At 47.2% G+C, this 26,624-nt stretch overlaps 1 protein-coding gene across 1 annotated transcript in view; it reads left to right on the top strand.

The window, feature by feature from the left end:
- NUAK1 (NUAK family kinase 1) overlaps nucleotides 1-26,624 on the top strand; it is a 73,264-nt gene that overhangs the window by 32,410 nt on the left and 14,230 nt on the right. Inside the window, exons 2-4 of the mRNA XM_027070943.2 lie at nucleotides 407-527; nucleotides 17,828-17,979; nucleotides 21,050-21,115. Of these exons, the coding sequence (XP_026926744.1) occupies nucleotides 407-527; nucleotides 17,828-17,979; nucleotides 21,050-21,115 (339 nt within the window). The remainder of the gene's footprint in view (nucleotides 1-406; nucleotides 528-17,827; nucleotides 17,980-21,049; nucleotides 21,116-26,624) is intronic.

Raw genomic sequence — 26,624 nt, 5'->3', positions numbered from 1 at the left:
CCATCCATGTTTAATCATCTATACCCTGTAAACTGAGCTCTTGGGTTTCCTTTTTTCAAAGCATCAGGATTCCTAGAGTAAACGAATTTGGCCACGTGAAGCAACCTCTGCTCTATGGGAAAACAACAACAACAACAACAACAAAACAAGGGAAACAAGACCAAAATAAAACCCCCTAACCCAGCGTCCCAAACCCCAGGCTCTTGGACTCTGATGTTTTCTGTTGTCAGGAGAAGGGTGTTTTTGCTATAAATGAAAGACGTGACAGGGGGTATTTTGAAGCTTTGTTTTGGTTATTGTCGGTTCTGCCAACAAGTAACATCTGTATTTATTTTCCAAACTCCCCCAATGGCTGATTTGCATCTGTTTAGTCCTCTGAGTAACATTTCATTTCCTGACTTTATAGGTTGCTATAAAATCCATTCGTAAGGACAAAATTAAGGATGAACAAGACATGGTTCACATCAGACGAGAGATTGAGATCATGTCATCCCTCAACCATCCTCATATCATCAGTATTTATGAAGGTCAGTGATTTTTTTTTTTTTTCACCCGCGTATCAGTTACCATTTCTCATACCATGGGGCCTGCCAAGATTTTTAGGTAATTGCCCTTCTGGGCAACAGCCAAGTAGTTTTTTTCTTCATGATGCAAAAATAGCTGGGTGTTATCTCCTATTTGGTTACCTCGAACGCAACCAGACACACGGAGCACGGCTCCCTTTGGTCATAAATAGCTCCGGCTGGTGCCTTCTTCCGCCTCCCGGCCAGTTCCTTGGCGGTTGCTAGGCAACCCGCCTTATTAAAAGCCAGTATGCGAGACAGCCATGGTTTCTGAAAAATGGCAGTTTGCTGGGTGACCAGGGTCATGGTGGATCCATTGTAAAGGTCATTGCCTAACGCAAATGCCCCAATGGTGGAGTAATGAGTTACTCCAAGTTAGGCTCTTTGAGTTGGGAATTAGCTTTGAGCAGGTCCGGGAAGTACCAAGAAAGAGGAGGGATCTCTCGGCGGAGCAGATGCTTCACAAATGGAGTCCAAGTCATAAGTGGTGTTTGTGGAAGAGCGGGGCTGGGAAAAAAAGTCACAAAAATGCTTGAACTTCAACTCGTTGGTCCTTCCTGGGAAGAAATGGAGAGTATAAGCTTCCTATAGCCTATCTTTTCTTTTTTTAATATCTTGTAAAAAAAATTACTTGAGCAATATGTATTTATTGCAGAAATTATTGAAATACAAAAGTTAAAATTTAAAAATATTTTCAGGGGCACCTGGTTGGCTTGCCAGTTAAGCATCTGACTTTCGCTCAGGTCATGATCTTGCGGTTCGTGGGTTCCAGCCCCGCGTCGGGCTCTGGGCTGACAGCTCAGAGCCTGGAGCCTGCTTGGGATTCTGTGTCTCCCTCTCTGTCTGCCCCTCCTGCGCTTGAACTCTGTCTCTCTTTCTCAAAAGTAAATAAAAATAAAAAAATAAATAAACAAATAATTCAATTCTAACCCCCCAGTTCTAATATCACTCTGGCTATATTTATTTATATTTTATCTACTTCTCTATATCTGTACATGATTTTTATCCAAAGTTAGATCTTACTGTTTATACCATTTTTTAACTTAAAATTTTTTCATGTTTTATACTATGCATCTCTTTCTATGTCAATAAATATTCCCTGTAGGGACAGTTTGAAAGACTTTATAGTATTCCATTTATGGATGTATCATAATTTACTGACTCTAATTCCTTTTCTTAAATATTTAAGTTGTTTCAGATTTCTAGTTATTATAAACAGAGCTTTAGGGATCCTCCTTGTAATCATTTTTATATTCATTTCCGTAATTTTTTTTTCTTATGAGAAATTTTCTAGGCTTGGACTTCCTGAGTCAAAGTGTTTCTCCAGAATATTTTTAAATATACAGTTGAGTCAGAAAAATGAACCTATTTTTAATTTGGTATACTTGTAATATTTTTAATTATGGTCTGAGCATAATAAGTTATACAGTAGTGGCTAAGAGGAAGCCAGATGGTAACCTGAAAGTTTTTCTGGTATCTATTCTAAGTGCTCCTTCTTCTGGTTCTCTGCTGTTTTTTTGCCATTTTTCCCCCTGTTGTCTCTATTTTTTCTCCTCATCTAGAAGTAAATGTTGGTAACAGGTTTTATCTTGATTTTTCTGAAGCTCATTTTTGGAGCCCTTGAGGATAGAATGCTTGAGGGAAATCTTCGTTCATTCATTTATTCTCTCCACAAACATCCCTTGCAGTCATTCTCCAAGTGCAGACTCTGAGCCAGTAACATTAGTATAAATTAGGATTGTTAGAAATGCAGATTCAAGGGCCTCACTGAGGACCTGATGAATGGGCAACTCTGGGGTGGGGCCCAGAAGTCTGTGTTTTAACGAGGGTGGGAACCAGTGGCCTACCGAGTATCTGTGTCTGGTTAAGCACTGTGTTAAATGTGGTTAAAAATCTCATTTTCAAGGCACAATACAAAGCATGATAGAAAAATACTATGTAGATATATAAGCAACATATTTAGCACTGTGGAGTCCTGGAGCTTAGATGTTTTCATGACATACAGGCTGGGCCATGAAGGAGGTGTGTTTTTGTTTTTGTTTTGTTTTGTTTTTTTTGAGGAAGAATTGGCAAAAGTAGAATTCTACGTTGATAAAATGAATCTGAATATGCCTGTCAATGAGGGGAATTTCTAGAGTTTAGAAGTGAGTGGAGATATAAAATGCAGGATGAGAGTGAGTTTTATACAATTCTGAGTGTTTTTCCTCCATGTGACCTGATTACCATGAAAACCTGAAGGCAGCTGTAAAGGATGACCAGTACAATGTGGACCCGTGTGGGTGCCATGCTCTGTATGCGGTGCTGTGCTTGGGATTTCTTGGCTTAGGGGAGGAGCCTTCTTTATCAGGACGTTGGAGAGAGTGCGAACCCAGTATGAAGTTTGCACACTCTTTATTTGGGAGATGGTCTGTGATAACTGAAGTCTGGCACAGAGAAGCCTGACTTCTTCACCGGCATCGTGCTCACTTTGGCCTTGGGAATCCTGAAGGTGGAATGGAGAACAGGAATCTGTACTCTCAAGGGAAGGACAGAGATGAAACTTAATGGAAAAACATTTCTGTTATCAAGGTCAGGTTGGTCTCAGTTCAGCTCCTGCTGGAGGCTTCAAGAAGAAGAGAAGCCCTTGCTTATAACTTTAAAGATGGGTACCACATAATTTAAAGTTCTTTGGGTGACTAGAAATAATTTCCATCAAGGTCTCAGGTAGGAGTTTGGGCCTCAATTCATAAAACCCTATCAATAGGTTTTCGGGAGTCAGGAAAGAGCCTGAGTTCTGACATCAGACTCTTGTGTTTTAGTCCCAAATCCTTCACTGTGGCCTCAACATGAGACTTTGAGCAAGTTGAGGGTTTTCTCAGGGCATCAATAACCACACCTATAAGACGGGGGTAACAGTTCTACCTCTAAGGGTTGTTGACAGGATTAAATTAGATGATACATGTTCTGGTAAGCTCAAAAAAGGTAATTATCATGAAGACAGTGTACTCATTACAAGTGGTTCCTTTGGCCTGGTCCATTGGCAAGGGCCAGTGGGTGAACTGCAGAGTGCTTATAAACCCCCTGAAATAGTGTATAACTGCACTGTCCAATACAGAAGCCACTAGCCATAGATGGATATTTAACTTAGAATTACTAAAATAAAATGATTAAAAATTCAATTTGTCAGCCCCACTACTCACATTTCAAGTCCTCGATAGCCACATGAGTCTTGGCTGCCATATTGGACAGCATAGATTCAGATCTTGTTCATCCTTGCAGGATAGGACCATGGTGGTATGTAATGTTTTAGATGTTGGGCAGTGCCTACATTAGTTTTTTCTGAGGAGAGGGTGGATAGGTTTTGTTAGATTGTCAGAGGGATTCCTGACCTCAAATAGGTTAAAAAAAAACCTCTACTGCCACCAAACATTTTATGGCCTGCAGAATACCATACAAATGAAATGAATTGTTTTTATCCAGAAAACTCCCAGGGACTTAAATGTGGATTTTTTTTTTTTTTTGGCTTTTAATTTCTTAGAAATCTCTGGTTTCTGTTCTGTTCTCTTTCCCTTCTCCCACGCAAGTTCTGTTTCTCCCACATCCACTAAATAACTGTGGAGGAGGGCAGCTCCCCTCCCTTCCCCGGAGGTTTGGAGCCAGGGATCGCCAAGGCGCTCTTCCAGCCCCTACACCTCCACCTGTGACCCCGCAGTCTCCAGGGTCTTCTGACTTTATCTGCTTTGCTGCCCAGGACCCTGGGACCTGGCTTTGAGAGCTAAGTTAGCTCTCTCGATGTCTTCTGTAGAACTCCGTGTAATTTGCAAAGCTCCCCCACGTCCCACCTTATTTGCTCCCTGTGGCAAACCTGTGAGGAGGGCAGGCCAGGTGTCCTATTTTTCAGTTGTAGAGACTGAGACTCTGGAAGGTTAGGACTTGCTGGGTGTATCAGTTTGGTGTAGTGGCCACAACAGGACGCCACAGACTCGGTGGCTTGCACAACAGAAACGTGTTGTTCCTCTGCTCTGGAGACTAGAAGTCCCAGTTCTGGGTATCAGAGTCAGAGGGTAGCTTTCCTCCAAGCCTTTCTCCTTGGCTTATAGATGGCCATCTTCTCCCCGTGTCTTCATGTGGTCTCCCCTCTGTATGCATCTGTGTCCAAATTTCCCTTTCTTATAAGGACACCAGTCACACTGGACTAAGGCCCATTCTGATGTTCTCATTTAATCTTAATGATCTTTTTAGGGGCCCTGTCTCCAAGTAGGGTCACATTCTGAGGTCCTGGGCATTGGAATTTCAACCTATGAATTTGGGGGACCCAATTCAGTTCATAACAGGGTATCATGGCTAGCTGGTGGCCCTGGCACACAGGCCTAGTGACCCCATTTGTCTTTTCCTCTGCCGGGCCTCAACCCTGTATTTCTGATCTTGTGTCTTAATTTGCAGGCTCCGCAGCCTACCTCTGTGCCCTAGGCATCCTCCTTAGGTTGGCCTTTTCAATCCTTTGCATCCCTGGGGTGTGGTAGGGGCAGCTTGGTGGCAACAATGGTGGGGGGACCTGAGTGTGTGGTTTCTCAGCCAATCACAGTGTGAAGGGGAACCTTCTCCCTGGAAGCTGATTGGTTGCCTGACAGGCCAATCAAAAGCCTTAGCTGAGTACGGAAATGTACAAATTTGCCGAATGAAAAATCAGTGCTTCGCATCTAACCGGCTGTTTGGACATTTAGCCAAGTGAATAGGACTATTGAAGATCCTTACAATATCTTCTTTAGCCAGGACTTTTATGATTTAAAGCATGCGCGCACACACACACACACACACACACACACACACACACCCCAGTAGCAGCAGCAGCAGTCCCAGCAGTAGCAACGTGGCAGAGCAATGATGTATCTAACCCTGTATGTTTAGGAACTTCGGGCTTTCACAAGGGGAAGGCACTATCTTGGACTGTACTATCCATGATATTGACATACTAGTTCCAGAGAAAAAGCAATTCATTCATTAACAAAATAAAAATACAAATTGGATGCTTATTACATGCCAGGGCCTGTTCTAGACACTAAGAATATTGGGGTGAACAGGACAAGCTCTGGTCTCACGGGGCTGACATTCAGTGAGTGAACAGATACGTGGCTACTGAGCTGAAGCCTCAGTGGAACAGGTAGTGAGCCCCCCGAAGTTGCGGGCATGCCAGGCAAGGGGAACAGCATGTGCAAACGAACCAATGCTCAGAGGAGGGAAGGACCTCGTGTTGACAGAAGTGACAGAGGGTCTATGAGGCTGAGGGAGCGAGTGAGCAGGAGGGGATGGAGGAGGCTGAGGAGGGCCAGATTTTGACCACATTGACTAAAGGAGGGCTGTGGCTTTCATTCCAGGAATAGGGCAAAGCCACCAGTTTTGAGGAAGAAAATAGTTTTTATTTACACTTTAAAATAATACTAATAATAGCTATGAGTTATTGAGTTTTACCCTGTGCTAGGATGTGTGCTTGTATCATCTCAGTTAATTCCTTATGTCCACGAAATGCATACTGTTAACAGCTCTGGTTTATGGTAAGGAAGTTTTGTCTTAGCGGCCAAATAACTTCCCAAGGTCACACCGGCTAACCAGTGGTGGACCTGAGAGCTGAACCTAGTCCCTGGCACTCTGAGGCCGGTGCTCCTGATCCAAGCCAGATCATCTAGTGGTCTGCAGATGCCCCTAATTGGGGACAAGCGTTATTCTGGAACCCATGATCGAGAGAATTCCCTGGTGTTCATAGGGGTTGCTGCCCTAAATATGTGAGAGCATTAAATCCCAGCTTTGTGGGTATTTTAGAAAATATTTCTGCAGACATCTCAGGAAGAAGTGTGGGGCCCAGATCTGGTAAACTCAAAGATCAAGTGTTTCCTTTCAAATGTTTCTTTCTCAAACCAGACCCTGGGGTTACTTTCCTATTGACCTGTGGGTGAAGGTGATTAACCCTCAAATTTGTCAACTCTGTGTCAACACAAGCCGTAACTGGTGTCTAATGCTAAGTAAATAGAAGAGGATAGACCTTCACCTTCTAGTATGCGGTACTAAGGATAATCACTTAATGGAGAGAGAAGAGGAAAAAAGAAATCTCCGGCACCATCTCTGAGATGGACCCTGTTTCCAGTCAAAGGAATTCCATTCTCTCAGCAGGGTGGGAATTGACAGTATGGAAATAACAGCTGAAAAGGAAGTGCCCGCCAGAGCTTTCAACTCGGCTGCCTAGGGTGGAAGAGATAAAAACAGTTTTTGCCTGAGGTTCTGATTTCAGGACCCAGAGCGCAAACATCAAAGGCACTTTGTCTCGCCTGCCTTCCCCTTTGAAAGCCTAGGAGACCCGATCCACAAAACCACCAGAAATGAACTTCTTGCCGCACAACACTTTAGGGAAACTTAGCACCCCATCTGGTAACAGCACCCCTCAGGGTAGGGGTGGGGGGGAGGGGTGGGCGGAGGGAGGGAAGGGGATGGGGGTGTGTGGAGTGAGTGGGGGAGATTCCCCTGGTGCCTTCACTTGTCTGCCCTTGGTTTTTGTTCCTGGAAATCTCTCTTCCTGGCCCTGCAAGATTACATCGCCTCATTGGCCCTTTGCATTGCCATATGCTAGACCGGGCCAACTCTTTCATCATGTCTCCTATCTTAGGTAAGGGTGGTCCTGGCTTTCTAGAACCAAGAGGGAAGCCCATTGGGCATTGGTCAGCTGTGATTTCCCACCTTTGGAAGAGTTTCTGAAGCTTAAAAAAGCAAAACCAAACAAATGTGCCTTCCTCGATAAGCATATGGGTCTTGTGAGCCTTAGACCTGCCGCCCTGGAGAAGATGTAAAGGAGTCTGTATTCTAGAAAATTCTCTGAATTCCTACCATAAAGACACTTCGGGTGGGTTTTCTATCAGTTAAAAGCTCCTTCCACCTTCCTAGATGTGTACATTACAGTATGCTTTTTCAAGCTACCTTTGCCTCCTGAGAATGTGATAGACCTTTCTGGAAGGGCATATTATTGTTCTTGCCTCCTGGCGAAAATCACTGCCGTAAAACTCCAGCCAGAGATGCAGAGGAGAAACCAAGAGACAGGGTCTTTGCAAGAGCGCAAAGGCTGTACTGTGCGCTGCAGGCTTGGAGGACAGCATTCTACCTCCACCTCTCAACTTACAGCCAGGGGCGGTGGGGCTGGTGCAAGACGTGCGTCCCTGGGATACAGCAGAGGTCCTGGAGTCCCAGAGTATGGCTGCCTCTGGAAAGTAACCCCTTGAGAATGGCAGAACCCTGATAAACTCCAGTAATGTACGTGAGCCACAGTTCTCAGAGGGAGCCCAGACCACAGTGAGAACATTGCTTGTCCCCACCCCCCCAGATGGAGGTGGAGTCCCCTGTTCTGTGTCATAACCAGCCCTCTGGGTGACTGTGATGCACTCTCAAGTTTGAGAACCACTCTATTAGAGAAACAGCAGCTCAGCAGGTCACAAACCAAGGCAGGGCTCATTTCCAGCATCAGTTGTTTGGAAATGCCTACAGTCAAAGCAGTTCACATTTTTCTTCTCAGGTTCGAGTGCCTTAATCCAGCTTTCTCAGGCAGCAAGCAGATCCTGACTGAGGCCTTTTTGAAGGCAGGAGATGGCAGAATTGATCTAACAAGGGCTGTTGGTCATTAATTCTACCCAGTGTTCTCATTCATTCATTCGCTCGTCTAGTCATTCATTCATTTGATCACTTATTACTTTCACAAAAATTTATTGAGTACTTATGTCCCAGGTACTTTGCCAGTAGGGTGAATATATATTTTATTGATCCAAGTGGGCTTCGATTTGAATGAGCCAGGTGCTCTTCTGGTTGCTATTATGTGACCTTGGGCTAGTGACTTAACCTCTCTGAGGCTCAGTTCTGTTATCTATAATATTGGGCCAGTAGCTCCATACTTTCTAGATAAGGGTGTGAGGATTAAACCAGATCATGAATAAAATTGCTAAGTACAGTGGCAGGTACATGCTTAATAAATATGCTTAATAAAGCATATTGATTATTCCTGATGTGGTGTTTAGGGCTCTGAGAGGTCTTTTCACGGCTAGAGTATCACCTTCTTTTGGGAGGTGCTAGAAGAGAAGGTTGAGGCCGGATCGCCTACATCAGGGATTCTGGATGCTGGATGCACACTGAAGTTTCATGGGGCGTCTGTAAAAAATGCTGATGCCTGGGCCTCACCCCTGGGGATTCAGATTTAATTGGCCAGCCTGAGAAATATGGACTTAATCCTGCAACCAAGAGGAAATGAGCCCTGCTCTAGAAACTTGTCTTGGTCTGATCATTTGTCATCGGTGAATTCCAGAGAAGAACGTGCGTCTGGCAGTGATCCCCAGTGAGCAGTGAGCGATACCTTTGGGCTTGGGTTTACTTACTTAGCCATTTGGTTGCTGCCCTCATCAGGGACTCAGAGCCCCATGAAACAGTTTGTTGAACTTGGCAAAGTGGTGTATTATGCTTGTGTTTACTCTTTTGAACCCATGGCGAATCGCTGAGCATTTTAACACACTGCCTTTGCTGCCAGATTCGCAAGTTCCACGCGACGTCTCTGCAGACCGGATCCAAAAGTGAGGACTTTCCCTGGTTAATAACACAGCACCGGAGTTTTCTTCACTGTTAGTCAGACGAACGAGCTCTTCGGCCCTGAATCTGTCCAGCCACGTTTCTAATGAGTTTCCTATTAAGTTAGCTATTTGACCTTCAAGTGTATTATTTTCATTGTTTTCATTTGATTACACCCAAGTCATTTTTCTAGAGGCTGGAGATTAGAAATAAAACAACTAAAAACTAATGCTGCTCCGTGGTTGTCCTGCCTCGCCCTCTTGGGTTTCCTGGAATTCAATATTTTCTAATGCCTCAAATAATACCACTTGAAGTTAATTTTTAAAGAGAAAAAAAATGGAACCGTGTTGTCGTTTAATATAGGATCTTTTGAACTTAAGTGGGATGGCTCTGCTAATTTGCCTCAGAGGTCAGCGGCATGTGTTGAGGAAGACGTCCCTGAGTCTTAGTCTTCTATTTCTCTGTTCTCCCACCTCCCTTTCATCCCTCAAGAGCACACATGTGACCTCAGGTGCAGATTTTGCCCATACATATCCTTAATAGTCCTGGATTTGATTCAGGCATGACTAAGACTCGCTCCTTAGTAATAACAGGCTAACACATGTACACGTGCTGTGATAATCTGCACAATGAGGATAGGTGATCTTCACCTTACCAGATGAGGAAACCGAGGCTCAGAAAGGTAAGGTAACTTGCCAAGGTCCTTCAGCTGGTAAGTGGCAGAGCCTGGATTTGAACCCAGGTAGCCTGGCTCAGGGAGTCAGGTTCTTAACTATGGTACTGTGTTGCATGATGAGGCAGATCAGAATTCAGAGTTGACAAGATAGTCCTGAACCATACATGGTGGAGCACACAATGGCTAGAAGCAGAGGTGTGATAACAGCAGGGCTGACTTTTCCACCCTGACTGCTGGTAAGGGTAGGATGAGCCCCTGTAGCAAAGCCCTCTGTGGGGAGGGGAACAGTAAGGTGGTCTTCACCGTGGGGAGACGTTCTACTATACTCGTTGCCCAAACTGCATGCTTTTTTTTGGAACTTCACTGTGTCAAGTACAAGAGCCTTAGCATCAGCCTGGGGTGGTTCTGAGATGTTCTGATCAATTGTCAAGGCTCTCTCAGATTCAGGATTGGGTGAGTGTGTGTGTGTGTGTGTGTGTGTGTGTAACAAGCAGGCCCGGACAGAGCAATAGAGAAAACGATCAGGGAGACTGTGGGGCATGGCTGATGAGTGTGTGGTGATGGTTGATGGAACACATCACCTTATAGCCCTGCTTGTTTCCATGGAAATACCTCCAGGGGGTGGTTGTGGAAGGAAGATGGAGTCCAATGGCTGGACCAACATGGTGCCATTGATTCTCTCTCCCATGAAGCTCCTTCCTTTTTCCTGGCCACATCCCCTGCCCTCCTAGGATTTGTTATTGGGCTCCCAAGTAGCACTGACGGTCCTACCAGGAATGAATGGTTCTTGACAAGCCCTCTGCATCCTTTCTTCTGCAGGAAGCTCATACACTTTCTTACTATTTCTTCTGCCTTCTGTGGGGTCCACTGCTGGTAGTGGGTGGCCTGGTTGGCTATGGTTCTCCTTGCACATGCCAACCGACATCCAGAGAGAGTTTTGGTTTAAGAAAAGACAATTAGTGAACTAAAGAGCCTTTCATTGTCTAAGCCAGGGAACACATTGATTCAACTCTGACCAACTCATTGACAGTGGAGAGCTGCCAGCCCAGTTTAATTTTCTCGCTCTCACTGCCATGGGCTTTCGGACTTAAGGGATCAGAGGACCATTTTATGAAGCCATGAGCCCGTGAGGTGCTTGAAATTTAGTTCTGGGGAGGAAACTTTTGAAGAATGGATCTTGTATTGACTAAAGGGCCTATAATTAGGTTGCAGACAGTTCTTGCAAAGGAAAGATAACTCCATTTCTGAAATGAAAAATAAGCTACTTTCCATGAGGATCCTATGACCTTTAATAAGAGCACATCTCTGAGGAGTGGAACGGTGTGTCTGTTTGAGGTTTCAGGGAAGCAGTAAAATGCTGTCATGCAGGGAGGCAATCCCATGGAAAGAATGAACTAATTTCAGATATGGAGTTAATTGAAGGCAAAGGCATGAGGAGAATCCTGACTGGTCCACTCTAGGCCCTTGGCTTTGTCTTTGTCTTTTTTTTTTATGTTTATTTTGAGAGAGAGAGAGAGAGAGAGAGGAAGAGAGAGAACATGAGTGGGGGAGGGGCAGAGAGAGAGGGGGACAGAGGATCCGAAGTGGGCTCTGTGCTGATAGCAGAGGCCCACTGCAGGGCTCGAACTCACAAACTGCGAGATCATGACCTGAGCCGAAGTCGGACGCTTAACCGACTGAGCCACCCAGGTGCCAAGGCCCTTGGCCATTTTGCTTCACATTGACAGAAACTAATGTTCCTCTTCTGACGTTACATGTAAACCAGAAAGACATCCTCCATTTTTTGTAACCTGCTCTCCACGGAGCATCCTGTAAAATGATTCCCACCCTCTCCTTTCCCAAGCCCGTCTTCTTCCCAAATGGCCTTGTGTATTTGGTTCTAAAATGGCTGGCGGATGGTTAAAATCCCAAGATCTCCTCACTCATCAGTGTTTCTCCCAGGCCAGAGCATTGTTTTGTAATACGCATTTTCTCGAGTTATACAAGTTGTGTTATTCCCCCCCGGGGGCAGCAGGAGGGAGTCGTTAGGAGCTGGGTAATTAGCGTGGTTGTGAAAGCCAGACAATCAGAAGGCAGAGCTGGACTGTCAAACTGAACATCTGATGAAATTCAGAATTAATTTGGAGAAGTAGCTGTTGCTATAGTAACCAATCCCCACTCTCCCTTGAAATGGAAAATAAACAGAAAACGAGAAATCATTCAAGTTGGTGTCTGGAAAGAAGGCCTTTCTGCGGGACAGTAGAAGAAAATGGACAGAGTTTGCATATCAGTCTGTGCAGAAACAATGGTAAAACCATCTCATGCAAGCAAAACTCTCAAGGCATTTTGGGTGGTCCAGTTCCATGCCTGTTTCTTTAGCAACCTTTTCAAGCCATTCGAGTTATCTCACAGATTTTTCTCTCTGATCATCTAGGTGCTTAAAGTCTGTATCACACAGGTTAGCACTTGATTTATAAACACTGCTGGTTGCATCCAGCTAGGTTGCAGCTCCTCAGGGCCAAAACAGTGCCTTATGTTGCCTTTGTATCCCCTTTAACTAAACAAAGCAAAAAGTGCTCCAGATTGGTAAAAAAGCATTTTCAGAAAAGCAGTGATGCTGGTCTCTTCAATGAAGGAGGCTCTTTATTGGGTATTATGCAAGGAAAGTAAATGGATGATGGTGGAAAGTGGTGGAGAGTCGTGGGAAGAACAGAAACTTGTAAGTCATATAAATTTGGGGTCAAATCCATATTGGTTACCCGCCCAACACAAATGCGTACAGATGAGCATCGAAAGACATGCACAAGAATGTTTACGGCAACACTATTCACCATGACCCGCACCTGGAAACAGCCCCAATACCCATCAACAGTAGAATGGACACAGCCCTGACATACACAACGGAGTACTGGTCAGCAACGAGAGTGAACAATCTTCCATTACGTGGGACAGTCATGGATTATTCTTACAGTGTTGAGCTAATGCAGCCAGCCGGACACAAAGAAGATATACTGCATGATTCCATTTTTAGAAGATTGGCAAAATTTATCCCTGGTATTGACCGATATTCATCACGGAGGATGTTCAGCCTGGAGGATGTAGCCTTGCAGGGGGTCAGCCCTGTTGTTTCACCATCGGAGTGCCGGCTCCCTATTTATGAAGTAGGGATAATGTTAATACCTATCTCGTAGGATTGTTAGGATTAAAGGTGACAATCCATGGCATGCAGTAATTGTCCACTAAGTGTTAACTATTGTTATCACAAATAAGCCTTCTGAGGAAGGAGAGATTACCATCTGACAGGGAAGGCTCTTGAGGGGAAGGGAGCTCTGGTCTGTTTCTTAGGCCCAGGATCCTGGGTGCTGCCCTGTCCCTTGCTCCGTCTATTTATGATGGTTCTTCGCAATGTTTGGGCATATCTGACCCTCCCCCCCCCCCCCCCCCAGAACTTCTTGTGGGCATTCAAGGCCTCTGCGGCTCATTCATAGCCCTCCTCTCCTTTCTTGTCCCTTAGTTCCTAGCACCTGCCAACTGCCGCTGGTTCTGCTCCTGTCTCTGCCCTGGCTCATGCAGCTCCTTCTGCCTGGCCTGCCTTCCCCAGTCTTAACCTGGTAAAGTCTTCTCTCAATACCCCCCCCCCCCCGCCGCCCCCCCGTGCCATTCCCATCGTGGGTACTTTACAGAAGTGTATCGTTACACTTAAATCCTGGATCTGCAGCAAACGGACATGGCCCCGTGCTGTGGGCTGACTCAAGCTGAGCTAAGTTTCTATTCAGGGTTTTGATTTTCCTGGTAGGCCTGGCATGTCAAGGGCCATAGTTTTCCTTACCATTCTGGAGCCACTGGGCTTCTGGGTAAGACTGGCCAAGAGACACAGGCTTTCATTTTTCAGAAAGGAAACCCTTCCCAACTGGTGGAAAATAAGCTTTTGCTTAGTGACTAATAACATAAACACAGACAAGATTTCTGGGCTTATAAATAACCAGTTGTAAAAGTGCCCAAGGGAAGCGGCCCTTTTTGCCAGAAGAATGGCCAAGAGTTCCTATCACCTCGCTGATAGTGACCTTAACGTGGGCAAGGAGTCTGGGGCCAAGGGCGCGGAAGCTGGTTATTCTTCAGGACAGACCCCCAAGGCCTTGCTCTTTCTTATATGTTAGAAACCCTGGGCTCTTCTGGAAAAGATAGTACTTGATCTCTAAGGCCCTTCCTGCTTGAAAATTTTGTGATTCTGCGGCAGCCACAACACGTTTTAAAGAGCGATGGCAGCGGGGAGAGCAAAGTCGTAGGGTTTTATTTTGCAGGAGCTGGCTAAGAGGCAGATGAAGTAATTCTGAGGAGAGCTCCCGTTTATTGAGCACTGGCCGAGGCAGCACGCTGGAGGAGCAAGACCCGTGAGCTCACGGAGTGCCCTGTGTTTGACTGATGAGACCAAGGGTCAGGGGGTTCACGTACAGGTGTATTAGTGTAGTGGCTAAGAGTGTGGTGTGTGTGGTCAGACTGCGGGCTTCGGCCTGGCTCCGCCTCAGACTCTCTGTGGCCCTGGCAGTTATTAACCTGGGTGAACCCAGAATTTCTCACGTGTACAATGAGGATACTCATAGGACCAAAGCCATATGACACAATTCCTGCAAAACACTGGTCAGCTCAGTGCCAGCACACAGTAGCCTTCAGTAAGTGCGCTGTTACCAGAAGGGACTGGAAGCTTCATGCCTATCACCGTGTGGCCTCCTTGGTGAGTCATTGAGGTACCAAGTCTGGAACTGTTGTTTGCATTTAGCTAATCTAGGGTTGCAATCAGGGCCTTGACCCTGAGGCTTGGCTGTGCTGCTTCCTGTGGGAGGGGTGGGGGTGGGGTCGCAGAGCCCAGCGTGGCCACTTGGACAGTTCTGTCACCCGCTGCCCGCAAGCCCGGCCTGCAACAGTTGAGGGGCCGATTTTATCACTTGGATATTATCTCATTTACCCATTGTTCCCCAGCCTGGCTCCTGGTTAGTTCCTCTGGATGTCAGTAGGGGTGTTGAAATGGCCAAATCAACCTGCCAAACTCAGAGTCAAAGAAACCAGACTCTCCTAGGGCGATTGAGCATTAATTAGCATTTTCCAAACATTTTGCCTACGTTTGATCGCAGAACCCTATTTTTCCTCCAGAGTCTCTTGCAGGACTGTGCTCCACAGCACATGCATCTGGAACTGTTCCCCAGCCCCCCTCTAAATACAGAAAGCCAGCTGAGGGGCAAGAGTGAAAGGCAGGAGACCAGTGAGGACGGGGCCTGCAGAGCAAGGGGTGGCTGGGGACGTCAGACAGGACAGAATCGAGATGTATTTTAGAGGGAGGCCTACAAGGACTTACTAATGGAAGCTGTGTAGGAAAACGTCCGGTGCAGTGAACTGTTGAAACGAGTGTGTTTATGTCTGCATGATACCAAGTCAGCCGATTGGAAAGAGACCTAAACGGTCCTGTGTCTGTACCAGGCGAGTGACCCACACCTTCTGATAGTCACTGAGGGGACCAGTGGTTTGGCCTCCCCTGGGGACGCATCAGACTTTTGTGTGTAGGGGGGTGAGGCTCCTTCTTTATTCCCCTGTCAGAGAACCTTCCCTCTTTCTTCCTTCCCCACCTTTTAAAATTAGAAAGCCCGCCGTCCTGTCCAGGACATATCGCTCCATCATTTTTGGAGCCTGAGCCGTGCCTCCCGAGGCAGCTTTTCCAGTTTCCAAAGTTTATTGTTAATGAAAAGGGCACAACAGGCTGAAATCCCTGGCAGGAGCCAAGGCTGCAGGGTACCCTGAGGCCAGCAGACGCAGAAGCGGCCAATTTTGTCTGGCTGTTCTCCTTCCTCCTCCTCCGTCCCCCTTCATTTTATCAGAGACGTTTGGCTGGACTTGAAGGAGCCAAGAAGGAACTGGAGGGGCTTGAGCTTCTAACAGCCAGTGACAAGGTGTGGGAGGACAGAGGACCCAGGCCTGGGGCATGTTCCAGTTCCATTCCGTTCTCATTGAGTGTATCTGGGAGTCTGGCTCCGTGCTAAGGCCCTGGGGTCCGATAATATCAATAGTCACAATACTAGCTAATGTCACTGAGCACATGCCATAAGTGCAGGCCTTGTTCTCAGCATTTAACAAACCCAGTGTCAGTAAACACTCCCAACAGTTCTAAGAAGTGCTTACTGACGTTATTTACATTTTACAGTTGACCAAACTGAGGCACAGAGAGGGCGGGCAACTCCCCCAGAGTCACACAGCAATTAAGAGGCAGACCCAGGAATCCTACTTAGGCATGTCTGATTCTAAAACCAAACGTTTTATGTCTAAAAGTCCAGACTCACAGTCCACGCAGAGGAAATGGGTATGTAAATCAGCACATAAGCGTATGCGGTTTGAAAGTGATACACGTATTAAGTAGCCACCGTGAGGGGCAGAGGGAAGGAAAATAGAAGCCATATTTGAGTTCAATCTTGACAGACGGGCCGGAGTTTCCCAGACAGGTAAGACAGGGAGGAGTAAAGGCAGGGGGAAGGAGGTGGGAAACAGCAGTCATTGGTGGGGGGGGGGGGGGGGGAGAGAGAGAGAGAGAGAGAGAGAGAGAGATTGTGAGAAACGACAAATGGTCCAGCACTGGTGGACATCAGGGGCCTGATGGGGGAATGATAGAGACTGATGAGATGGAGGGATGTAGGCAGGGGTCCTTCAGGGACCGTCTTGGGTACCCTACAAAGGTTTTTATACCATGTCCCTTGGGAGTGATGGCTTTCAAAACAATTGTTCTTTATTTTGTCTTTGCTCAAAGGATGTCCATCTTTGTGAAAGCCTAATGGAGCCCAGATAGCAGCAGAGTGGCTTTGGTGCAAGTGGTGTCGAGGACCTAGTGCCTGTGCTTTGTGGCCTCCCCTGACCAGTACCCATGGGCATCTGCTTGATGCTCCCTCCCAAGGACTTAGTCTGGCAGAGTGTGAACATCACTGCTAGAGAGAGTATCAGGGTTGGGGAGAGAGAAGCGGTTACAAGCATTTTGGAAAACAAGTTCCCTGGTGGTGTGGGGGTTGAGTAGGAAGGGGCTGAGTCAGGGAACCCAGCCTGGGGGGGGGGTGATTGCAGTGGTCCTGACATGCCACCACGTTAGGCTATGGCATCACAGGTCCCCACCAAGGCCAGAAGCCAGAGGTGAGCCGTGTCCCAGTCTGGCAGCTCAGCCAAACTGTGCAAGTCGCCGAACTTCTCTCGCTCTCAGTGTCCTCATTTTTCAATTACTGGTATTTCCCTGAAAGTTTGCTGTAAGATCTAAATAAGTCAGTACACGTGGGGCACTCAAAACCTTACAGGCGCCTGGCACAGAGTAAAGGCTATGTAATTATTTACTGTAACTGTCCAGAATGCATTTAGGAAGTTTTGAGCTCGCTCATTCGATAATTGTTCATTGAGCTCCCATGTCAGCGCTCTGGGTGCTGGGGATACAGCCGTGAATGAAATAGACCAACCCTCATTTACATTCTAGTGGGGGTGACTAAATCAATAAATATGCAGAATACACGGAATAGGGCTAGGAAGGGTCCACAGGACCACACAGGGCCTGGTGGGCCACATTTGGAACTTTGGGTTTTATTTTGAGTGAGATGGAAAAGTCTAGAAGGTTTTGAGCAAAGAGGTGACAAGTCCAGCCACCCATTTTGGGTTCAGAGTAGCTCGTGAGGTCCAGGTCGCTGGTCCATATCGAATGGTTAATAGATGGTAGTTGTTTGTTATACAGGGGGCTGTTCTGGTGGGCGGGGCTTAGGAAAATGATCCTGATCAAGGGCAGGGGGCCATCGGAGGAGAGAGACACCTTTCCCTTAGGGTTACAGAAGTGTGTCCAGTAACAATAGCGTGATGTCATCATCTACCTGGCCGGAACACTCGCCCAGCCCCTCGTGACGTGGAATGGCCTGACTGCTGTCTCTTGGCCCCTGCTCAGTGACATCTCCGTCGTCCTCCCTCGCACCCTCTGCGGTCATAAGTGAGCTTGTTGGATAAACAGGGTGTTTGTGTGTTGCCGTTCCCCCCACAGTGTTTGAGAACAAAGACAAGATTGTGATCATCATGGAGTACGCGAGCAAGGGGGAGCTGTACGATTACATCAGTGAGAGGAGACGCCTCAGCGAGAGGGAGACCAGACACTTCTTCCGCCAGATTGTCTCCGCCGTGCACTATTGTCACAAGGTACGGCTGCGCCCCGCCGGGGCTTTGCTCACAGATGGTTTTGATGGTGCCACGTGATCCTTTTCATAGAATTCAGGTGATATCTGTTCATTGTCATGTGCATGGAGAGCTTATAAAATAGAAGAAAATCACCATCCCCCGTGATTCCAGAATCCAGGCATAGCCCACAAGTGACACTCCTGTGCATTGCTTTCCAGTCTTTCTCCTCCTACTCCTAACATCTATTTTTTTATTCGAATTTCTTATTTTGAATAATTTTAGAGGCACAGCAAAGTTTCCAAGATAATACAGAGAGCTCCCATTTGCCCCTCATTCATTTTTATCCTAATGGGAACATTTTACATTACGGCAGTACATTTGTTGAAACCGAGATACTAACGTTCAGGCATTGGTGTTAACAAAACTACAGATTTTATTTAGAATTCACCAGTTCCCCCCGCCCCCCTCATGGCCTTTCTCCATTCCAGGATCCAGAGCACTACAGTATGTGTATTTTTTATATTGGTGTCTTGCCTTTTCACTTAGTATTTTAATGTAAACCATTTTCCCACATTACTAAAAATTCTCTGTAATTATTGTGATTGTTGGCCATTTAGGCTGGTTCCAATTTCTGGTTAATATATTGTAGTGATTGCTATCTTTATATATTAACCTCTTCCACTCATCTGAATGATTTACCTGAGGGATATTCCAGAAGTGGAATTACTAAGCTGCTGGTTGTGAACTTCCTGTGCTCTTGGTATCTTTCCTCACATAGGTTACACCCACAAAGGTTACGTACCTACACGTACGTTTTATTGCAACACGCCTAATGGGATGTGCTTATGATATAGCCAGGTTGGCTACCCTTTGTCTCTGGAGAAGGAAATGAAGGGCACAAATGATTCCAAGACGTATTCCAGCCATCATTGTTACTAATTATGTTAATCATGATCCCATCCTATTCATGCTGTTTATTTCAGGAACATTCTTTCACTTTGAGGACAATAGTGACTTGAATCCAACATGGCGTCCAAAATAGAGTCAGCTTCTTCATTCAAATGATTGCCACATGGGGCCTTCTGGCTTGTTAAATATTCTGGTTAATTGAGAGTGGCTCTGTAAGTAATTAGAAGATGATTATTCAGGGGCGCCTGGGTGGCTCTGTCAGTTAAGCGGCTGACTTCCACTCAGGCCATGATCTCATGGCTCAGGAGTTTGAGCCCTGCATCAGGCTCTCTGCTGTCAGCACAGAGCCTGCCTCAGATCCCCTGTTTCCTTATCTCTCTGGCCCTCTGCTGCTGGTACTCTCTCTTTATTTTTCTCAAATTAAACATGAAAAAAATTGAAAAAAAATTTGATAATTCAAATCTAAAACCTTTAATCCACATGAACACTGTTGGACTTCACTTTGCTGACTCCAAAGGCACCGATCAGATCAAACAGTATTTTATGCTTTATCATCAGGCATCATCTTAAAGCACTACAGATCATATTTTCATTATTTGTAGTGGGTGAAGACTTAGGCTTTTGTATGAATGGGGCTTTATCAGACTCATTCCATCTTACTATGAAAACTAAGAATGCAATAATATAAATCAAACTGCTCCCAATATTTAAAACTAGAGAAAAATGGGGTAGCTTGTATTCTGTATCTTTCCTCCAGGAGCCTTGGTTTGTATATTTCTGAATTCAAAACACACCCTTGAAGTTTTGTGTTAGAAAAAGCGTAGCAGAAATACAACTTTTGTGTCTTCAGCCAGTGCTTTTGGGGATATTAGGAACTGTCAAATGGAAAGGAAAATAAACAATAAAGCACCAACTATAAACATGCAGATTCTGAACTAAAGAAATCTTTTTTTTTTTTTTTTAAGTTTATTTACTTTGAAAGAGAGAGAGAGAGAGACAGTGCATACGGAAGGGGCAGAATGAGAGGGAGAGAGAGAGAATCCCAAGCTTCCGGCAGTACGGAGCCTGATGTGGGGGCTCAAATTCACAAACCGTGAGATCATGACCTGAGCTGAAATCAAGAGTCTGAAGCTTAACCGACTGAGCCCCCCAGGCTCCCCTAAAGAAATCTTGAATGAAACACTAAGAACTTCTAGCCAGTTGGTTTGCTCACAACAGCAGCTTTGATTGCAAATGCCCTTTATGCCGAATGATATTAAAAACTCACTCCCTGCTGTTTGTGCACCCAGCCCAATGTAGCTGGTTGTCTCCGCTCCACCTCTCTGCCCACGCCCACCCACCTCTTTAAAAGATCATTGGGTTTTACAAAGGATCATGAGTACTAGTTGTTACTGCTGTATAGACCAGCAGTCTGTTGGTTAATGACTGCTTTTCACCCTCTGTAGGCTAGCAGCCTGTCACTGCACTTCAGCGTCCAGCCTTGCCAGAGTTGGCTTGAATGGAAAGGTCACGTAGGATGGCAGGGACCCGCTTTGGTCAGTCCAGTGGCTAGGGTCTCATTGGCCCCTGCCATCACCTGAGTCTTGCCAGCAGAGAGGGACTTATTGAACCTTCCCTCCCAGCTGCTTAGGAAATTTCCATGGGGGTGTTACTGTTCTGCTCTGAACAGATCTGGATTAGTTTCATGGGTCAGAATAGATTGAGCAAGACCCCTTTCCAGCCTTGGGCAGGCAGGCAGGCAGGCAGGCAGACAGACAGACAAGCCAGGTCTGTGAGCCCCACTTTCTGAGTCTCCAGCAGAGATATCTGCTTCTTCCCTGGGAAGCACACTACAGACAGACACTGTTTGTCCCTGCCTGCGACTATATTGCTTTCACACAGTGGAATTACATTCCGACAAAGAATCCCCCTGCTGTTTTACAGGCTCTGAGGGAGAATGGATTCCAGTCATTTTTCCCTTAACCACACAGCAAGTGACTAATGTTCTCCTGTCCCTGGTCATTGGCTGGCGGAGAGCTTCATGACAGTGAGAAAGGCCCTGAAGGTTGGAGGCGAAGACCACCGGGCTGGCGCATTTCTTTAATCTGTCAAATCGTTCCCTTTGCTCCCCGGCTCCTGCTCCCTCCTTCTTGATCTCATCCCAGCCATCCCATTCAGTCCCCTGCCTGTGTTCTCGTTTCAGAACGGTGTGGTCCACCGGGACTTGAAGCTGGAAAATATACTGCTTGATGACAACTGCAATATTAAGGTAAAGCTCGTGTCTCGTTGATTGATAATACGGAGCCTGGGGATTGTGGCTGGTGGGGCTCAAGCAGCCCCAGGCTGCAGCCCAGAAGTCAGGCATCAGGCGGCTGCTGGGTCCTGCCCTGGCAGGCAGGTGCAGGCAGTCATGGGGCTTAAGCCATCAGTTCAGTTCGAACACTGAAATTCAACAAGCATTTCTCCAGCTCCAACTGGATGCCAGACATTGATTTTCATGCTGGGATGACTACAATACAGTCCCCGTCCCCAGGAAGCTCATGGTCTATAATCATCGCCATAAAAACACTTAGGACAGTAACAGGTTGCACATGTTACTGATACGCAACTTGCCTGATATCACTTCCATTTAATCTTCCCAACCCTGTGACACGGGCACTGTCATTTACGTCATTTCACAGATAGGGACATGAGGCACAGAGAAGTTAAGTAACCAACCCAAGGTGACACAGCCGTAAGTAGTGGAGGTGGGGTGTGAGCCCATGTCTGCGTGACTCCTGAATGCTTGAGTTGCCAGCAGGGTCCCAGGTTATGGAAGAGTTGGAACCCCTTCCCTGCCACCCTCCTGTCACTGCCATGCCGCCTCCGTCACCCTCCCAACCCTCCCACCCCCATAGCCAGCCTTGGGACTGGGCAGCTGCCGGACAGGATGATGGCCTGTGCTGCCGGGAAGGAGCATACCATCAAGGGATGGGCGTACTTTTACAGAGAGTGTTATTGCTGGCTGCCGCTGGAGCTGAAGCAAGCTCTCCCGGCCAACGGGGTTCAAGTGCCTCCTGCGGAGCTCTCTGAATGTCCTTTTGATCACGTCTGCAAAATAAGCAAATACGGTTTCAAAATAAACGGAGCCCGCCGCATGGGTTTCATTATGAAATGGCCTCAGTACTCCCGCCACCAGGGGATCCCTCTAATTGGCCGCTGGTGACGTTAGTGCCTCATCCCTGGTCCCGGGACAAAGCATGGGAATGACCTCGCATCGTCCCCTCTTTTTGTTGCTGTTGCTTTCATTTGAGGGGGTGCATCACAGGGAGACTGTTTCCTCTCTTGGAGTTTGGATTCTGTTTGCAGATCATGGTGGCAACCATGGGTTAGCATCATCCTTTGAGAGGCTCCCAGAAGCCATGTTAGGGTGACGTCTTGTTTTTGCGAGTAGTGGACTGTGGTCACGCATTTCTGTGTTAGTCCACAGAATAAGGAGGGAACAATTGGTCAAACAATTTCTTCCTAGGATCAGGTGGTGCAGTCTCAAGGTCTCTCCCTTTCTGGCAAAGTGGCTGGATTACTCTCGTAGGAGCACTGACTGTGTGGTTGGAAAATTCTGTCCTGCGTCGCTTACTAGCTGTTTGCCATCGGGAAAACCACTTCATCCTGCTTCTATGACTATAAAATGGGGTAACCGTGATGATGCTCACAGGCTTGTTTTGAGGACTAAGCAAGATACCCCGTGTGTAGCTTCATACATTGCTGAGCACCGTGCAGTGAGTCAGGGTTCAGAGCGGCGGCTTCGGAGTTGGGTAGCCTGGAATTTGAATTTGAACTGCAACTCTGCCCCTTACTAATGGCGGTATTTTGGATAAAGTACTTGCCTAAGCCTCAGTTTCCTTGTCTGTCCAGTAGGGATGCTGGTCCTGTCTCTGGGGGTTGTTGTCTACTTGTCCAAGTTTACAGTGAGGACTTCCTGAGCAATTACCATGTGCCATGCCTTGTGCCCAGTCCTGGGGAGTCCATGGCAAATGTGAGGATTTTAGACCATATATACTCAGAGCACTTGGCACTCAGGTCTTCGTGTCCGAAGCACCCGTGCAAATGGTTGGCCACCGGAGAGGACGTTGAACAGGAGTCAGCTGCTGGGAAGGTGCCTGGGTCCTGGGGAGTGGTGGCCAGGCCATGGCTACATAATTGGGTTCTTGTCCGAGGGACACATTTCTAAGGGTTTGTGCCTTCCACCCTGGTAACTTTCTCAGCGATTCGTCTTGCCACCTGCCCTGGGAGCTCTCGAAATGAAATGTAGTCTTTACAAGGCCTGGAATGTGAGCCTCTGGCTTGGGGATTGGCTTCTGTGGGACAATGTGACCTCTTGGTCCCATGATGTAGTCCCAGAAGTGATAAGGCACATAGCTTCCTATGGAGTCATAGAATTTCCCAATGGAGGAGAAGAATAGTTAGAATTCTGAAGGCAATTGTTCTGGGAACAATGGTGCAGGAGCCCAGGGGAATGGCTCATGCAAATGAGCCATAGGGCAGTGGGGTTGGGCCTCAAGGCTCCCAGGACTGAGCCCTTCAGTCTGCGCTCCCTGTCCTTTGTGTAGGTGAATAGCAGATGCACAGAATGTTAATAAAATTGAACTGTCGGTCATGTTTTTTTTCCTTGTCTTTTCGTTAAGAATCTCTACTCCTGGCATTGCCCAAGGTGAAACACACAAGCATGGGCCCACGCGCGCGCCCCCCCCCCCCCCCCCATCCGCACAGAAACCAAACCTTCCCATTCCCCAACACGAATTTTTCCTTCTGCTTGTTCAAGGGATGCTGCTAGGATCTGAGAATCCTAGAGCTTGAAGAACGTTGAGGGTCATTTTCTGACCCCCTTGTTTGCATGATGAAGGCCCAGGAGGTCTAGGTGACATGCCCATGATCATGTGCAGTGAATCCACGTGGGCTTTCTGTGTCTCTGTTTCTGCAGAGTGTGGCCCAGCACTTGCCACTCAGCGGGTACCCTTAAGCTGTTTGGGTTTGGGGTGAAAGGATGACAGCCAGGATTACAACTCCCATGTTTGACTTCTGGGCAAATTCTCTTTCATCATTTCACACGCACTCCCAAGGTTTTTGTTTTTTTTTAAATACGTTTCAGCTGGTGTTGATCTGTCTTCCTGCTGTATCTGCCTGGCTCTTCTCTTCCTGACTCAGCACTTTGCTGGAAACATACTTAGAAAGAGCATTGGTGGCAGAGGCAGCAGACACATGACCACACACCGGCCTCCGTGTTCTGGAGAGCCCGTGGCATCAGCGTCTGGACCGGAGGGAGAAAGCCAGCAGGATAAGAGCAGCCAGGTCCCTCTCACAGCCCCCGCTGGTGCCTCCCTAGCCTCAGTTCCGATTCCTTCTCCGGGATTCCAAGGCTGGGGGTGGGGGAGGGGGGCTTTGGCCCAGGAAGCCTCTAAGCATGCTGCTGGTTTAAATGTGACCCATGCCGCTGCACTTTGGTGTGAGCCAGGTAACTCGTTGTCCCCTCTTCTCTGCCTGATGTTGATTTGCAAAGGGCACATCTGGCATCGGAAATTATTTATCGGGCCACTGTGAGAGGGCGTGGCTTCTAAAAATATTCACATAGTCTGTTGGCAGAAAGAATGAGAGCAATGTGCCTCTTTGGGTTGCATTCCGTACTGCGGAGAGGCCTGTTAAAGCCTCTGTGGAGTAAGCCTATGTCTACTAAAATAGACGCCCGGCATAGCAGTAATTTGCAATTAATAAAAATGGGCCAGATTCACATCCCACTCTCTGGGAGAATGGAATGCTGACAATTCCCATAGAAGGGTCCTGTAAAAATGCCTTGAAGTAAGAGGTCCAAGCACTGGGGTCAGCTCGCCTCCTCAAAGAGGGCTGGGAATTTGGTGAGCTCCCAGGGCTCAGAGTAGAGGGGCATAGGGGAGATGGCCTGTTGCCCCTGATGACAATGGACTCAAAGCGGCTGCGGACAAGAAAAGAAATTTGAATGGCTAGGGCTCAGATGAGATAGAAATCTCCGAGGCTTCACAAGGCCAAATGGGGCAGCCCAGGATATGGCCTCTGGGCTTTGATTACATGCGTGTGAGAACTCTGCATTTGTGCATTAATTAATCTGTTCATTTGTTCACTCACCCATTTACGTGTGTGTTTGTGTATATGCGTGTCTCCGTGCGTGGCTGCATTCACTCATCTATTTCCGCACTTACTTGTCGAGCAAATTGAGTATGTCCTATGGGCAGTACATATTCGACCACAGACATGTGCTAAGTCCCTACTGTGTACCTGGCCCCGTGCTGGATGCTGGGATTTAAGAGTGAACCAGAGGGCCAGGTCCTTATCTTCTCGGAGCTCGGAATCTCACAGTTGTTAAGCCAGCATAATGAGCCATGAGAAGGATATAGAGGTGAGTGAGGAAGATAAGGTACTGAATTTGACCTAGAATTCCAGCTGGGGACACAAGCAACAGACGAACAGATATAGAATGTAATTGTCTGGTGGTGAGGACAATCTGGCTTTTGCACACGTGGTTCCCTGTGTTTGGAATGCTCTTCCCACTGCTCTTTGCCTACCCCTCCTTTCAGTCTCAGCTTGAATGCCTCTTCTTTCAGGAAGCCTTCCCTGATCCTCCTTTCAAGACCAGATGGTCTTGCTATGTGCCTCATAGTGCCCGTATAATGTGCTCTGGAAGTGCTGAGCAGGAGGTAGTGATTCTGTTAATTATAAAAGGACCAAAAAGCCTTTGCTGAGGCAGTGGTCATTGAACTGGGTTTTGAAGGATGGGTAGGAGTTTGATAGAAATGTGCTGACAGCCTTCTACAGGGAAGGAGCAGCAAGCACAAGAATAGCGCACGGAGGCTGGGGAAGGAAAGTGATCTTCATTGAGCCTCTGCTAGAGGCTGGAGTCCTGTGCCGGACCTGCCACATGCCTTACATCATTTGGATCTCAGAATGTCTCCACTGGGGTGGGTCTGATTATCCCCATTTTACATATGAGGAGGTTCCTGCAGCTGATATTGGCAATGGGGCTGGCTGCAAACCTAAGGCCGCCGGACTCTAAACACCCAGGCACCTGATAAATTCTGCCTTCTACCACTACGACCCAATTTTGCCCCAAATCTAGGCAAGCATCACACACGGGCACTTTTTTGGCCTTTGCTTCAGTCTGCCTTGCCTTGTCTGCAGGCAGCTTGTAGACAGTTGTTCCTAGGAGGGACTCTCCAAGAGCTGTTGGTAGCCACCGGCCAGGCTGCCGGAGTCATGATGGCCAGGGCAGCTGTGTAGGGACGCCCCAGTCGAGTGTGTGGTGGGCCGTGATGGGTTGCTCATTAGCATCCCCTGAGAAGCTGCTTCTCGGAGGTGCTCTCAGTTAAGAGCTTTCCCAGGTCACTTGGGATTGGTCATCTCCCAGCTGGTGCGGAAGCTGCCGACCCTCGGACCTCAGTGGAGCAGGGAAGGATTAACGAACCGCCTAAATTCAGTGCTGGTAAGCGGTAGGGCTGGGATTTGAACCCAAACCCTCAAACCCTTCATCCCTTACTTCTCCCGTCGTGCAGAACAGCCTCCCACCCTGGGCATGCCTATTCCAGAATTGGGTGATGGTAATTTCCCTTTGGCTCTTTGGTGGGCACTGTTTCTTAGCAAACAATTGTTAAGCAGACCAAACCACCAGCAACATCATGACGGCTGTAATCTAGAGTCTGTCGTCCCAGGACTATTCCAAGGGCTTCTCGTGCCTGTTCTCTCTCACGCAGCTTTCCGAGGTGGGTTCTATTATT

This window comes from Acinonyx jubatus, chromosome B4 (assembly GCF_027475565.1).
Source record: "Acinonyx jubatus isolate Ajub_Pintada_27869175 chromosome B4, VMU_Ajub_asm_v1.0, whole genome shotgun sequence".
In the NCBI taxonomy this organism is placed as follows: domain Eukaryota; kingdom Metazoa; phylum Chordata; class Mammalia; order Carnivora; family Felidae; genus Acinonyx; species Acinonyx jubatus.
The sequence above is the reverse complement of the archived record's forward strand: the minus strand, read 5'-3'. Positions and strand labels throughout refer to the sequence as shown.